Genomic DNA, 15,557 nt, shown 5'->3' on the forward strand with positions numbered 1-15,557 from the left:
CCCATAGGAGAATGTGTACTAAATGTATTGATTTCACCTTAAACAGTAAAGATCAGTCTTTATCTATAAAAGAATTATCACCAGAGGGTTCTGTCGAGGGGGAAGTTATGCCGACTAACTCTCCCCACGTGTCAGACCCTTCGCCTCCCGCTCAGGGGACGCACGCTAATATGGCGCCAATTACATCAGGGACGCCCATAGCGATTACCTTGCAGGACATGGCTGCAATCATGAATAATACCCTGTCAGAGGTATTATCTAGATTGCCTGAATTAAGAGGCAAGCGTGATAGCTCTGGGGTTAGGAGAGATACAGAGCACGCAAATGCTGTTAGAGCCATGTCTGATACTGCGTCACAGTATGCAGAACATGAGGACGGAGAGCTTCAGTCTGTGGGTGACATCTCTGACTCGGGGAAACCTGATTCAGAGATTTCTAATTTTAAATTTAAGCTTGAGAACCTCCGTGTATTGCTTGGGGAGGTATTAGCTGCTCTGAATGACTGTAACACAGTTGCAATTCCAGAGAAATTGTGTAGGCTGGATAGATACTATGCGGTGCCGGTGGGTACTGACGTTTTTCCTATACCTAAAAGGCTTACAGAAATTATTAGCAAGGAGTGGGATAGACCCGGTGTGCCCTTTTCCCCACCTCTTATATTTAGAAAAATGTTTCCAATAGACGCCACTACACGGGACTTATGGCAGACGGTCCCTAAGGTGGAGGGAGCAGTTTCTACTTTAGCAAAGCGTACCACTATCCCGGTTGAGGACAGTTGTGCTTTTTCAGATCCAAAGGATAAAAAATTGGAGGGTTACCTTAAGAAAATGTTTATTCAACAAGGTTTTATTTTACAGCCCCTTGCATGCATTGCGCCTGTCACTGCTGCGGCGGCATTCTGGTTTGAGGCCCTGGAAGAGGCCATCCAGACAGCTCCATTGAATGAAATTATTGACAAGCTTAGAACGCTTAAGCTAGCTAACTCATTTGTTTCTGATGCCATTGTTCATTTGACTAAACTAACGGCTAAGAATTCCGGATTCGCCATCCAGGCGCGTAGGGCGCTATGGCTTAAATCCTGGTCAGCTGACGTGACTTCAAAGTCTAAATTACTCAACATTCCTTTCAAGGGGCAGACCTTATTCGGGCCTGGCTTGAAGGAAATTATTGCTGACATTACTGGAGGCAAGGGTCATACCCTTCCTCAGGACAGGGCCAAATCAAAGGCCAAACAGTCTAATTTTCGTGCCTTTCAAAATTTCAAGGCAGAAGCAGCATCAACTTCCTCCGCTTCAAAACAAGAGAGAACTGTTGCTCATTCCAGACAGGCCTGGAAACCTAACCAGTCCTGGAACAAGGGCAAGCAGGCCAGAAAGCCTGCTGCTGCCCCCAAGACAGCATGAAGGAACGGCCCCCTATCCGGAAACAGATCTAGTGGGGGGCAGACTTTCTCTCTTCGCCCAGGCGTGGGCAAGAGATGTTCAGGATCCCTGGGCGTTGGAGATCATATCTCAGGGATATCTTCTGGACTTCAAAGCTTCTCCTCCACAAGGGAGATTTCATCTTTCAAGGTTATCAGCAAACCAGATAAAGAAAGAGGCATTCCTAAGCTGTGTGCAAGACCTCTTAGTAATGGGAGTGATCCATCCAGTTCCACGGACGGATCAAGGACAGGGATTTTATTCAAATCTGTTTGTGGTTCCCAAGAAAGAGGGAACCTTCAGACCAATCTTGGATCTAAAGATCTTAAACAAATTCCTCAGAGTTCCATCATTCAAAATGGAAACTATTCGGACCATCCTACCCATGATCCAAGAGGGTCAGTACATGACCACAGTGGACTTAAAGGATGCCTACCTTCACATACCGATTCACAAAGATCATCATCGGTTCCTAAGGTTTGCCTTTCTAGACAGGCATTACCAATTTGTAGCTCTTCCCTTCGGGTTGGCCACTGCCCCGAGAATTTTTACAAAGGTTCTGGGCTCACTTCTGGCGGTTCTAAGACCGCGAGGCATAGCGGTGGCTCCGTATCTAGACGACATCCTGATACAGGCGTCAAGCTTTCAAATTGCCAAGTCTCATACAGAGATAGTTCTGGCATTTCTGAGGTTGCATGGGTGGAAAGTGAACGTGGAAAAGAGTTCTCTATCACCACTCACAAGAGTCTCCTTCCTAGGGACTCTAATAGATTCTGTAGAGATGAAAATTTACCTGACGGAGTCCAGGTTATCAAAACTTCTAAATGCTTGCCGTGTCCTTCATTCCATTCCACGCCCGTCAGTGGCTCAGTGCATGGAAGTAATTGGTTTAATGGTAGCGGCAATGGACATAGTGACATTTGCGCGCCTGCATCTCAGACCGCTGCAATTATGCATGCTAAGTCAGTGGAATGGGGATTACTCAGATTTGTCCCCTCTACTAAATCTGGATCAAGAGACCAGAGATTCTCTTCTCTGGTGGCTTTCTCGGGTCCATCTGTCCAAGGGTATGACCTTTCGCAGGCCAGATTGGACGATTGTAACAACAGATGCCAGCCTTCTAGGTTGGGGCGCAGTCTGGAACTCCCTGAAGGCTCAGGGATCGTGGACTCAGGAGGAGAAACTCCTCCCAATAAATATTCTGGAGTTAAGAGCAATATTCAAGGCTCTTCTAGCTTGGCCTCAGTTAGCAACACTGAGGTTCATCAGATTTCAATCGGACAACATCACGACTGTGGCTTACATCAACCATCAAGGGGGAACCAGGAGTTCCCTAGCGATGTTAGAAGTCTCAAAGATAATTCGCTGGGCAGAGTCTCACTCTTGCCACCTGTCAGCGATCCACATCCCAGGCGTAGAGAACTGGGAGGCGGATTTTCTAAGTTGTCAGACTTTTCATCCGGGGGAGTGGGAACTCCATCCGGAGGTGTTTGCTCAACTGGTCCATCGTTGAGGCAAACCAGAACTGGATCTCATGGCGTCTCGCCAGAACGCCAAGCTTCCTTGTTACGGATCCAGGTCCAGGGACCCGGGAGCAACGCTGATAGATGCTCTAGCAGCTCCTTGGTTCTTCAACCTGGCCTATGTGTTTCCACCGTTTCCTCTGCTCCCTCGACTGATTGCCAAAATCAAACAGGAGAGAGCATCTGTGATTATGATAGCGCCTGCGTGGCCACGCAGGACCTGGTATGCAGACCTAGTGGACATGTCATCTCTTCCACCATGGACTCTGCCTCTGAGGCAGGACCTTCTAATACAAGGTCCTTTCAATCATCCAAATCTAATTTCTCTGAGACTGACTGCATGGAGATTGAACGCTTGATTCTATCAAGGCGTGGCTTCTCCGAGTCAGTCATTGATACCTTAATACAGGCTCGGAAGCCTGTCACCAGGAAAATCTACCATAAGATATGGCGTAAATATCTTTATTGGTGTGAATCCAAGAGTTACTCATGGAGTAAGGTTAGGATTCCTAGGATATTATCCTTTCTCCAAGAGGGTTTGGACAAAGGCTTATCAGCTAGTTCTTTAAAAGGACAGATCTCTGCTCTATCTATTCTTTTGCACAAGCGTCTGGCAGAAGTTCCAGACGTCCAGGCATTTTGTCAGGCTTTGGTTAGGATTAAGCCTGTGTTTAAAACTGTTGCTCCCCCGTGGAGCTTAAACTTGGTTCTTAAAGTTCTTCAGGGAGTTCCGTTTGAACCCCTTCATTCCATTGATATTAAACTTTTATCTTGGAAAGTTCTGTTTTTGATGGCTATTTCCTCGGCTCGAAGAGTCTCTGAGTTATCTGCCTTACATTGTGATTCTCCTTATCTGATTTTTCATTCAGACAAGGTAGTTCTGCGTACCAAACCTGGGTTTTTACCTAAGGTAGTTTCTAACAGGAATATCAATCAAGAGTTTGTTGTTCCATCATTGTGTCCTAATCCTTCTTCAAAGAAGGAACGTCTTTTGCATAATCTGGACGTAGTCCGTGCCTTGAAGTTTTACTTACAGGCTACTAAAGATTTTCGTCAAACATCTGCCCTGTTTGTCGTTTACTCTGGACAGAGGAGAGGTCAAAAAGCTTTGGCAACCTCTCTCTCCTTTTGGCTTCAGAGCATAATACGCTTAGCCTATGAGACTGCTGGACAGCAGCCCCCTGAAAGGATTACAGCTCATTCTACTAGAGCTGTAGCTTCCACCTGGGCCTTTAAAAATGAGGCCTCTGTTGAACAGATTTGCAAGGCTGCGACTTGGTCTTCGCTTCACACCTTTTCAAAATTTTACAAATTTGACACTTTTGCTTCTTCGGAGGCTGTTTTTTTGGAGAAAGGTTCTACAGGCAGTGGTTCCTTCCTTTTAAGTTCCTGCCTTGTCCCTCCCATCATCCGTGTACTTTAGCTTTGGTATTGGTATCCCACAAGTAATGGATGATCCGTGGACTGGATACACTTAACAAGAGAAAACATAATTTATGCTTACCTGATAAATTTATTTCTCTTTAGTGTATCCAGTCCACGGCCCGCCCTGTCTTTTTAAGGCAGGTCTAAATTTTAATTAAACTACAGTCACCGCTGCACCCTATGGTTTCTCCTTTCTCGTCTTGTTTCGGTCGAATGACTGGATATGGCAGTGAGGGGAGGAGCTATATAGCAGCTCTGCTGTGGGTGATCCTCTTGCAACTTCCTGTTGGGAAGGAGAATATCCCACAAGTAATGGATGATCCGTGGACTGGATACACTACAAGAGAAATAAATTTATCAGGTAAGCATAAATTATGTTTTTTTCTTCACAGACACCGATAGCAGCCCGGATTTCACAAGCCGTGGAGCAGCCTACTACTTCATGATACATTTATATTTGTTTAAAAAAACATCAGATATATGTAGAAATATTTGATTATGAATTATAGAACATATTCCGTTACGTAAAGAACATTGGAAGATGAAATATTCATACTTTCATGTCGGATTAGAGCTAATGAGAATATGTGATGGTGTTTGCGTGAGAGTTTGGTGTTTATTTTTCCTCCGTTGACTTCTATGGGGGAATACATGAACACACAAAGGACTATTTTTAGTTTGGATTTTTGCTCTAGTCGGGTTTCCGCTATAGCAAAAACCTTTTACTTTCAACTTGTAATGCCAGTGCAACCCTAGCGCAAAAATCTTAATTCTAGCAGAGTTATCGATATAGTGGAAACACAAAATACCGCTCCACTTGTAATCTGTCTCTTTGTGTTTAATGCCCATATTTTTTTTACGTAGGTTAAAAAGAACTAGTACTGTGTTGTGTAGCCTCAGAATGGGGAAAGAGGGCAAACAGTCTGTGACTGCTTTGTCTGACCTATTTCATTTTACCCTGTCCTTTGATAAAATCCTCAATGACAATGGTAGCATAAGTGCCATAAGGAATATCACTTTCTTTATCTATTGAAATTTATTTTTATTATGCATTTGTTAGTTATGGAATTCTACTGTATTCAATAGTCCTTTATGCTCTCTTCTTTTGAGATTTTAGACTGGGGTCAAGTTTTCTGGCCCATTTTAGTTATGTAAATACTTGTGTACTTGTTATAGTAGAACTTTGTAAAACAAAACATGTAAATATATCATTTTTGTCATAAATCTGAGTATGCTGTAAATATAAGTACCTCCTTCTTACAGTGTAACTCAGACTTGTTGATGTGTTTCTAGAGACGGTTTGTTCATGACGGAGTCCTGCGAGATTCGGACAGCTCCCAGAACTCACGCTTTGGATCCTCTATTGTCGCTGTGCCGGATCTCAACCAGGATTCATACAATGATGTAGTAATTGGGTCTCCCCTAGAGGATGAGCACAAGGGAGCTATTTACATCTTTCATGGCATGAAAAAGAATATTCTGAAACGACATAAACAGGTAACTCATGCAGTCATTAAAATAAAATGCAAGGACCAGTAATTTCCTAGGTCAAGTTTTTGTGAGTCGAGTCAAAATAACACCATGAAGTGACCCGGGGTGTCAGTCTCAGACCTGGCCCTAAGGTTAGCCTCTTACCCAAATCAGATCCCTGACCCTGCAACCGTTATGACAACCTCCTGTGAAATGCTGTATCAATAGTCTTGACCTCTAATTTGGCCTTTTTCATGGCATATTGTAGCTATTTGCATGGATTATCTCCAGGGATTATTAAATTGTACGCATACTCATTTAAAATATTAAAGAACATTTTTTTATCTGTATTCAATTTTTTATTATTTTTTGATAATGTTTACCCAATTCTTTTTGTAAATAAACACATCCATGTATTTTATATGCTTTTCTCCGATGCTCATTAAATATAAATACCAACACAAACACCACCTGATTGGTAATTAAACAATTAGAAATAAACACTTTTTACATATAAAACATTGCTTTTATCATTCAGAGCATGCATTTTTTTTAACAATATTCAAATTTACTTCTATTATCAAATTTTCTTTGTTCTCTTGGTATCTTTTGTTGAAAAGCAGGGACGTAAGCTCAGGAGCGTGCACATGTCTGCAGCAGTAAATGGCAGCAGTTTTGCAGGAGTATCCTCCATTTGAAAGAGTACTAGATGGTAGCACTATTTCCTGCTATGTAGTGCTCCAAACATCTACTGTACCTAGGCATCTCTTCAACAAAGAATACCACAAGAACAAAGCAAATTTTATGATAGAAGTAAATTGGAAACTTTTTTTTTAAATTGTATGCATTGTCTGAATCACAAAAGAAAATGTTTGGGTTTCATATCCCTTTAAATGCACCAGAAACTCTAAAAAATTCTATCACCTTTATGAGAAAGCACTATTTAAATATGTTACATATATATTTGCATTAAAGAGATTAAAGGGACAGTAAAGTAAATAGCAATGTTTCATGATTCATTCAGAGCATGCAATTTAAAAAAAAAATCCACTTTTCTTCTATTATCAAATTTGCTTTGTTCCCATTGTGTCCTTTGCTGAAGAGTAAAATTAGGTGCATAGGAGGTCAGGGGTGTATCTAGCATTCCATGGCAACAGCAGGAGCAAACTACGATTGGTGCAGAAGGTGTAGTAGGTGCAGTGGCACCAGGGCCCAAGTGCTTTTGGGGCCCATAACAGCCAGTCTATGAGGCCTATTTAACAAATGTCTGTCGGACCTGATCCGACAGTGCGGATCAGGTCCGACAGACATCGCTGAATGCGGAGAGCAATATGCTCTCCGTATTCAGCATTGCACCAGCAGCTCACAAGAGCTGCTGGTGCAATGCCGCCCCCTGCAGACTCGCGGCCAATCGGCCACCAGCAGGGGGGTGTTAATCAACCCGATCGTACTCGATCGGGTTGAATTGCAGCGATTCCTGTCCACCTCATCAGAGCAGGCAGACAGGGTTATGGAGCAGCGGTTTTCCTGGAGGCTCGCCAGAAACACGGGCCCTCAAGCGCCGTACAGAGCTTTATAGATAGGCCCCTATATATAGATGTGTGCAGAATGTGTACAATCCTAATGCTGGGGAGACTTTTATTAGTGCAGGTTGCAGATCTATCTGTCTATCTATCTATTTATCTATCAATCTATATTATTGCTATTGCCTACCACCTTTGCATCAGTGCCCTCTATTGTGTAGGTCCACTATTGGACAGCAGTGTTTGCTGTATAATATTACTAAAACATTGCAAACACTGCTGCCATAAAATGCTTAATGTACATGCACGCTCTTGATCTCCTATAAGATTTACTCTTCAAAAATAGTGACCCCCATATAAGGCATGAATTTCGCACAATAAAGTATACGACACACAAGAGAAGAGGGTGTAAAGACCGCAGCCCACATTTATTAAATTATTTAATAAATATATAACTTATAAATTCAATAGAATTCAATAACTTGTAAACATATTTACCTGATGCAAACACATGAGGCGCTTGCCCCAGAGGTGAACCTTCCACCGGCTTCCCACCAGGTACATCCCCCCAAACAACTCTCCCGCCTCTTTAGGGAGGTACCAATCTACCTAAATTACAGGGAGGGGACTTCGCCTTGCGATTGCAGGGACACAAGAGGAAGAACAACTTCCGTGTCTGCCCTAAATACCGGACTCCCTACAGGCTCCACGTATCCCACCAGCCTGCTCCATTTGCCTCGGATAGGGGTCACATGCCCCTCTGTCAACCCTCTCCTCCGGGGCTCATATACCAAGGGAGCAAGGCCAATTTGATAATAGAAGTAAATTGTATTGTTTCTTAAAATTGCATGCTCTCTCAGATCCAAGTTAGATTTTTACTTTACTGTGCCTTTAATTTAAAGCTGTTTATTTATATTTTGAAGCCAACAGGAAGTGCTTGTCTGAGTAAAATTGGGCGTAATGGACCGATTGCTCATTGGCTAATAAGCAGTAGTTCAACTACCAACTTATATATAAAGATTAGATTTATGATGCTGTGCAGCTCCTAAAAAATAGTTTTTGGCTCCTCAATATGCTTGTTGGCTTCTAAATTTTAAATAAATGAATCAACCCCTAGTTAAGAAAATGTGTTTTCATATTTAGCACTATTATGTTAAAATAATAAATAAGTTAAAGGAACAGAAAATTCTTTGAGATAACAATATACAATGTTAAAGTGTAGTAAAAAAGACTTTGCAAAATACTTTTAGTGTTTATTTTACCCCCTTTCCCCTTAATTTAAGTCTTTCATGATTTGGATAGAACATACAATTTTAAACAACTTTTGCAATTTCCAAATTTGCTTTATTCTCTTGCTATCCTTTGCTGATGGAGCAGCATTGCACTACTAGCAGCTAGTTGAAAACATCTAGTTAGCCAATCACAAGAGACAAATGTGTGCAGGCACCAATTAGCAGCTAGCTCCCACTAGTGTATGATATGTGTGTATTCTTTTTCAACAAGGATACTAAGAGAATGAAGCACATCTTAAATTGGAAATGAATTTAAAAGTGTCTTAAAGGGACACTGAACCCAATTTTTGTGTGTGTGATTCAGATTGATCATGCAATTTTAAGCAACTTTCAAATTTACCCCTTTTATCATTTTTTCTTCATTCTCTTGCTATCGTTATTTGAAAAAGAAGACACCTAAGGAGTCAGCAAATTGGCCAAATTGGTTCAGTACAATGGACAGCACTTGTTTATTGGTGGGTGAATGTATCCACCAATCAGCAAGGACAACCTAGGTTGTTCACTAAAAATGGGCCGGCTTCTAAACTTACATTCTTGCTTTTCAAATAAAGATACCAAGAGAATGAAGAAAATTTGATAAAAGGAGTAAATTAGAAAGTTGCTTAAAACTGCTGCTCTATCTGAATCATGAAATAAAAAGTGTGTTTAGTGTTCCTTTAAAATTACCCTTTAGTGTCCCTTTAAAATTACATCCTCTATCTGAATCATGCAAGTTTAATTTTGACTTTCTTATCCCTTTAAACCAAGCTTAATATTGCCGAGTCTGTCCATATTTGGTTTCAGCAGAATCGATAAGTTAATGAATGTCAAAACAAACGTGACAGTGGTAATCTCTGTCCAGTTCAGTAACACAAATAAGTCAAGTGGTTGCTGGAGTTTGACTTATGAAAAACAATTTCAGCAAATGCCAGTGCATTAAAAATATCACTTGCATAGCACATTCACTTATTGCAAGACTGCAGAAAAGTTCAACGTTTACTCTCCCTTTAACTGCATATCTGTCAACAATTCAATCAATTAAATGCAGTTTTGTTAATTCCAAAGTAGATCCAACTGCCAAATGCCATGAAGATAACTTATTTCTTGTGATAATTCCTGTGATGCACAAATATGTGTGTGTTTAGCTAATATTGATAAAAAAAATGTTAACAATCTGCAATTTGGTTGTATTTTCATGTTATTCAGAACAGGATTGGAAAATCACCTTTGTTGCATACAATGGTAAACGTTAATGGATTGGAATGGGGCAATTATGTGAGCATTGCCTTGCTCTAGTGGAGACGTGTCCATAGCAGTAAGAAAAGATATTATTGCCCCGTAGGATGGTGCATGAATATCTGTATAAGCACTGTAGAAAAACACTACTAATAGCCAAACTCTGTCTGTCAATAGAAAAAAAACAATCTAGGGTTTAATCAAGCAACAAATGAGATATGTTGTGTATCCCACAGCGCATCTCTGCTGCAGAGCTCTCCCCAGGACTGAAGTACTTTGGATGCAGTATTCATGGAAAGATGGATATGAATGATGATGGGCTAGTAGACCTTGCAGTGGGATCCATGGGAAATGCTGTCCTGTTGTGGTATGTGAATCCTACTGCACAATTTTACTGAGATTTCTGCTCCCAAAGAAGCTCATAACCAATAACAAAAGCTCATCCTCATCCTCATCAAAGGGTTAGAGTCAAGTAGAGCACAAGAATATTATTGCTATTGCGCATTAACATTGCTTGAGCTCAAGCGCTTCTGTTTTTGCACTAATATTAAAAGTCTAAAATAAATTTTTTATCACTTGAGCGATAGTCTAGTGCTCACTAGCATCTGCATGTCACATAGCATACGCTAAATCCCTCATATAATAGAGCACACAGTAAAACACATGGTGGATATTGATGGCTACGCCAGTGGTGCACAAGTCTTAAAAAGAACTATATCTTAAAGAGATATTTTGGCTTGCACTTCAGAGCAACTCTTTAACTCACCCCTTGTAATACAAGTGCTTATAACACTCCCTGCACTATTCATTATAAGTATAGGGCATGTAAAGATGCTTTGGTATATTTAACCATCCACTTGTAATACCAGATTGTGTGTTATTCTTTGTCAAAAATAAATTATTACGGTATTTAGAAACACAGAAACAAATTACAAGAACAACAGAATTACTAAACCAAGACCCAAAATAGTTTTTATTACCAGCATGACCCTGCCTTTTAAAGTATATATTAAAATGTAGGTTTTATTTTTAGAGTTGTTCTTAAAATGCTACATTGTAATAAGTGAGTGACACAAGAGTGTCAGTGTTATTCTTTGTGCGAAGTTGCATAAAAGATATCTCCAGTTGTCCTACGTCTTCACAGATTTACTAACCCTCATAAAGACTGTTTAGCTGAACATATAGGGGTAGATTTAATAGTCGAGCGGACATGATTCACTGTAGTGAATCATGTCCGCTCAACCTCGATAAAATGTATCATTGCACAAGCATTTCTAGTGAAATGCTTGTGCAATGCCGCCCCCTGCTCACCGCCGGCCAATCGCCCCCGCTAGCAGGAGTGTCAATCATCGTATCGACCTGGATGATTTCAGTCCACCACCTAAAAGGTGGCGGAGAAGTTAAGGAGCAGCGGTCGTACGACCTCTGCTTCTTAACTTCCGTTTCAGGCTCGCCTGAAACGATGGGCGTAGAATGCAGCGTCCGCTGCTTAATAAATCTACCCCTTGGCATCATGTTTTAAACATACTGACCTCATAATCAGTAGGTATGGACCTCCATCTCCAACTTCCTGATCTAACTATAATTTAAAACACATTTCTAAATGAATAATATAGCAACTGTGGAATAGACATATTTTACATGTAAAATTTATTTTGTAGGACAAGGAGTGTAGTTCAGATCAATGCAACCATTCGTTTTGAGCCTCCGAAAATCAATATGTTCCACAAGGACTGCCACAGAAATGGACGTGAGGCAACATGCATGGCAGCTTTTATCTGCTTCCTCCCCATGTTTAAAGCAGCCCAATTCCAGGGACTGAGTGTGGGTAGGTGTACTGAAGTATATGCCTAATGCATAGACTGGATAGGTAGGTATATTTCACTATGTACCACCACATACCAAATCCAGGAACAATGTTTTAGGTATTCTGTTTTTTTATACCCTCTGATATGGCATAGGCAGGTGTACTGTAACATACATACACATACATACAGTGTATATATATATATATATTTATATATATATATATATATATATATATACTCTCTCTCTCTATATATATATACATATATATATATACACAAATACACATATACATTTTATAGGCGTATTCTCTATGCACAGGTAAGTATGTGTTCTGCAGTATTTACCCATTCATTGATATGGCATAGGCAGGTGTACTGTAACATACATACACATACATACATACAGTGTATATATATATATATATATATATATATACACTGCTCAAAAAAATAAAGGGAACACTAAAATAACACATCCTAGATCTGAATGAATAAAATATTCTAATTAAATACTTTGTTCTTTACATAGTTGAATGTGCTGACAACAAAATCACACAAAAATTAAAAAATGGAAATCAAAATTTTCAACCCATGGAGGTCTGGATTTGGAGTCACACTCAAAATTAAAGTGGAAAAACACACTACAGGCAGATCCAACTTTGATGTAATGTCCTTAAAACAAGTCAAAATGAGGCTCAGTAGTGTGTGTGGCCTCCACGTGCCTGTATGACCTCCCTACAACGCCTGTGCATGCTCCTGATGAGGTGGCGGATGGTCTCCTGAGGGATCTCCTCCCAGACCTGGACTAAAGCATCCACCAACTCCTGGACAGTCTGTGGTGCAAAGTGAAGTTGGTGGATGGAGCGAGACATGATGTCCCAGATGTGCTCAATTGGATTCAGGTCTGGGGAACGGGAGGGCCAGTCCATAGCATCAATGCCTTTGTCTTGCAGGAACTGCTGACACACTCCAGCCACATGAGGTCTAGCATTGTCTTGCATTAGGAGGAACCCAGGGCCAACCGCACCAGCATATGGTCTCACAAGGGGTCTGAGGATCTCATCTTGATACCTAATGGCAGTCAGGCTACCTCTGGCGAGCACATGGAGGGCTGTTTGGCCCCTCAAAGAAATGCCACCCCACACCATTACTGACCCACTGCCAAACTGGCCATGCTGGAGGATGTTGCAGGCAGCAGAACGTTCTCCACAGCGTCTCCAGACTGTCACGTCTGTCAAATGTGCTCAGTGTGCCCCTGCTTTCATCTGTGAAGAGCACAGGACGCCAGTGGCGAATTTGCCAATCTTGGTGTTCTCTGGCAAATGTCAAACGTCCTGCACGGTGTTGGACTGTAAGCACAACCCCCACCTGTTGACGTTGGGTCCTCATACCACCCTCATGGAGTCTGTTTCTGACCGTTTGAGCAGACACATGCACATTTGTGGCCTGCTGGAGGTCATTTTGCAGGGCTCTGGCAGTGCTCCTCCTGTTCCTCCTTGCACAAAGGCGGAGGTAGCGGTCCTGCTGCTGGGTTGTTGCCCTCCTACGGCCTCCTCCACGTCTCCTGATGTACTGGCCTGTCTCCTGGTAGCGCCTCCATGCTCTGGACACTACGCTGACAGACACAGCAATCCTTCTTGCCACAGCTCGCACTGATGTGCCATCCTGGATGAGCTGCACTACCTGAGCCACTTGTGTGGGTTGTAGACTCCGTCTCATGCTACCACTAGAGTGCAAGCACCACCAGCATTCAAAAGTGACCATAACATCAGCCAGAAAGCATAGGAACTGAGAAGTGGTCTGTGGTCACCACCTGCAGAACCACTCCTTTATTGGGGGTGTCTTGCTAATTGCCTATAATTTCCACCTGTTGTCTATCCCATTTGCACAACAGCATGTGAAATTGATTGTCACTCAGTGTTGCTTCCTAATTGGACAGTTTGATTTCACAGAAGTGTGATTGACTTGGAGATACATTGTGTTGTTTAAGTGTTCCCTTTATTTTTTTGAGCAGTGTATATATAAATAAATAAATAAATATATATATATGTATATATATATATATATATATATATATATATACTCTCTCTCTCTCTCTCTCTCTCTCTCTATATATATATATATATATATATATATATATATATATATATATATATATATATATATATATATATATATATATACACAAATACACATATACATTTTGTAGGCGTATTCTCTATGCACAGGTAAATATGTGTTCTGCAGTATTTACCCATTCATTGATATGGCATAGGCAAGTTTACTGTGGTATATATATATGTACACATATACATATACATTTTGTATTCCCACTCTCTGTGCACGGGTATTTTAGTATGTGTTCTGTAATATATACCCATTCAATAATATTGCATAGGCAAGTGTATTCAAATACAGAGACTGCTAAACAAAATAATTATTGTTTATAGGTCTAACTCTAGATAATGTATGTAAAAGCATAAATTCAAAACATTGAATTTTATTTTAAAATATATATATATAAATTAGCATGTTGCAAGGTAAAAACCCCAGTCTGATGCATTTCATCAGACACTACTGTGTCATTCCTCCTCAGAGATTGTAACCAATTCCTGGATAGAGGCACCAATTAATCACAATCAGATTTATACATGTATCAAATTTGTTTTTACCAAGTACAATGTTATCTCCTAAAGGGATAGGAAAGTCAAAATTAAACTTGCATGATTCATATAGAGCATGTCATTTTAAGACACTTTTAAATTCACTTCTATTTTCAAATGTGTTTCGTTCTCTTAGAATCCCTTGTTAAAAAATGAATACGCACATATCCTACACTAGTGGGAGCTGCTGCTAATTGGTGCCTGCACACATTTGTCTCTTGTGATTGGCTAAATAGATATTTTCAGCTTCCTGTCAGTAGTGCAATGCTGTTCCTTCAGCAATGGATAACAAGAGAATGAAGAAAATGTAATAATAGAATTAAATTGGAAAGTTGTTTAAAATTGTATGTTCAAGATACCTATAAATAAATGTGCTACAACGATGAAGTGCAGCACAAAACCACAGACAAGCACTAAAAGGTTGCACCTTTTCATATATTTTTAAATATGTTTTATTATAATTATTTTGTCTGATGCTCATTGATTAAAAGTTGTAAAACAATAGTTTTTTGGGGCTTCCTGATTGTACTGTGATGTAAACCAGTCCATGGGTAAAGTATGTGCGCCCATTGCATTATATACCCATTGCATAGGTGTAGGAAGTTGCATTGTACTATATAACTAATGTATGGGCAATATACATAGATACATTGTTCTATATACTGAATTCACAGATTTAATATAGCTCACAGCTTTGTTCTCAAAAGACTGCTCTTCATAGACAAAAGTGAGATTCATAAAGATAAAGGGACCAATCACAATCCTTTAGACCAGTGTTTCCCAAACGAGGTCCTCACATACCCCCAAGAGGCCAGGTTTTCATTATAGCTGAACTAGTGCGCAGGTGAAATAATCAGCTGATGGGTGAGAACAGGTTTATAACCATGGTTACTGATCAGCTGATCACTTCACCTGTGCACTAGTTCAGCTATAATGAAAACCAGGCCTGTTGGGGGTACGTGAGGACTGTGTTTGGGAAACCCTGCTTTAGACAAAGGTAGCTCACAATCCTTTATAAAAAAAAAGTAGCTAATGAATTTCAACAGAAAAAAACATTTAACTCTATGGGGATTTTTGCAGATAATTCATTAGATACGTTTTTGATCGACCCTATAGTGTTTAAAGGGATAGTCTAGTCAAAATTAAACTTTTGTGATTCAGATAGAGAATGCAATTCTAAGCAACTTTCTAATTTACTCCTATTATCAATTTTTCTT

At 40.4% G+C, this 15,557-nt stretch overlaps 1 protein-coding gene across 3 annotated transcripts in view; it reads left to right on the forward strand.

Moving 5' to 3' along the window:
- Window positions 1-15,557, forward strand: part of ITGA11 (integrin subunit alpha 11) — a 245,237-nt gene that overhangs the window by 131,972 nt on the left and 97,708 nt on the right. For all 3 annotated transcript variants that reach the window (XM_053718501.1, XM_053718502.1, XM_053718503.1), the window contains 3 exons: window positions 5,663-5,866; window positions 10,106-10,236; window positions 11,531-11,697. In XM_053718501.1, coding sequence (XP_053574476.1) covers window positions 5,663-5,866; window positions 10,106-10,236; window positions 11,531-11,697 — 502 coding nt within the window. The remainder of the gene's footprint in view (window positions 1-5,662; window positions 5,867-10,105; window positions 10,237-11,530; window positions 11,698-15,557) is intronic.

Source organism: Bombina bombina, chromosome 6, assembly GCF_027579735.1.
Source record: "Bombina bombina isolate aBomBom1 chromosome 6, aBomBom1.pri, whole genome shotgun sequence".
Classification (NCBI taxonomy): domain Eukaryota; kingdom Metazoa; phylum Chordata; class Amphibia; order Anura; family Bombinatoridae; genus Bombina; species Bombina bombina.